Source organism: Tupaia chinensis, unplaced genomic scaffold (assembly GCF_000334495.1).
Source record: "Tupaia chinensis unplaced genomic scaffold, TupChi_1.0 Scaffold143644_1, whole genome shotgun sequence".
Lineage (NCBI taxonomy): Eukaryota > Metazoa > Chordata > Mammalia > Scandentia > Tupaiidae > Tupaia > Tupaia belangeri.
Genome location: NW_006203492.1, coordinates 267283 through 268733, shown reverse-complemented (window position 1 = coordinate 268733; position 1451 = coordinate 267283). Strand labels below are relative to the sequence as shown.

General features: G+C 59.7%; 1 protein-coding gene across 1 annotated transcript in view; it reads left to right on the top strand.

The window, feature by feature from the left end:
* The window catches only part of LOC106733380 (repetitive proline-rich cell wall protein 2-like), a 1078-nt gene extending 391 nt beyond the window's left edge, over nucleotides 1-687 (top strand). Inside the window, exon 2 of the mRNA XM_014582515.1 lies at nucleotides 36-687. Coding sequence (XP_014438001.1) covers nucleotides 36-687 — 652 coding nt within the window. The remainder of the gene's footprint in view (nucleotides 1-35) is intronic.
* Nucleotides 688-1451: the final 764 nt, after the last annotated feature.

The window sequence follows — 1451 nt, the reverse complement described above, 5'->3', positions numbered from 1 at the left end:
AAGGGCCCCCCCGTAAAGAACACCCCCCCTCATAGATGCCCTGCAGAGAACACCCCCGCCAACATGTACCCTGTAGAGAACACCACCACCAACCTACTCCCCGTAGAGAACACCCCCACCCATAGACGCCCTATGGAGAACACCACCGCCAACGTACACCCTGTAGAGAACACCCCCACTCATAGATGCCCTGCAGAGAACACCACCGCCAACATGCACCCTGTAGAGAACACCACCACCAACCTACTCCCCGTAGAGAACACCCCCAACCATAGACGCCCTACGGAGAACACCACCGCCAATGTGCACCCAGTAGAGAACACCACCACCGACCTACTCCCTGTAGAGAACACCCCCACTCATAGACGCCCTACAGAGAACACCACCACCAACATGCACCCTGTAGAGAACACCACCACCAACCTACTCCCCGTAGAGAACACCCCCACCCATAGATGCCCTACGGAGAACACCACCACCAATGTACACCCCGTAGAGAACACCACCACCGACCTACTCCCTGTAGAGAACACCCCCACTCATAGACGCCCTACAGAGAACACCACCACCAACGTACACTCCATAGAGAACGTCAACACCGACCTAGTCCCCATAGAGAACACCGCCATCGATGATGTAAACCATAGGACACCTTGGAAGGAGAGCCAGAAACCTGGGCTGACCTGACTGCACAGCGCCCAGTGTCAGCCTGACCCAAATAGAAAAGACCGTCTGCAGCCTGGGAACACCGTTAGACCCGCCCCTCGTCCTCTGGTGTCTTTGTGTCCCCGTCGGCCAGCCTTTGCGCTCCCCTGTGCTGGTAAGCCCCGTGACCACAGGAGACAACACCCAGAGGTCCGGGTATGGGATGCTAACTCAGCGACCTGTCTCAGCCTCGCACAGGCCCCAGCTCACCCGTCTCGGCAGCGGCTCCTGGGACCTGGCTCAGCGCCCGGCGGGGACGCCCTGCTTCATGCTCAGCTGTGTTGTGCGTGGATGACCGGGTGATAAATGAGGCTGCTCTGTCCCGCCGATCTGGGACAGGACCGATCAGTGCTTCGGTGCTGCAGGACGAGAATGAAAAAATAACTGAGAACAGCTCTCCTGGCCAGCAAACACATCGTGGGACCCGATGGAGGAGAGTGGAGGGAGATACCTGGCCCATCCCGCTGTGTGCAGAACCCTGATGGCTCTCACCGTGTCAGCATCTACCCCAACCCGGATCCGCACTGCTCAGTGCCCTGCACGGAGCCCTGCTCACCCGGCCACCCACGGAACTGCTCCGGCTGCCGCGACGCCTCTCTGGGCTCCGAGCACCAGAGTCGGGGGTGGAAGAGCACAGAATTGTGTCCTCCGTGTCCCGCAGAGGAGCAGCCATCACCTTGTTTCCCAACACAGCGGAGGGAACCTGGCCAGAGGCGAACAAGGAGCAGATTGCTCCCAGCGCTCAC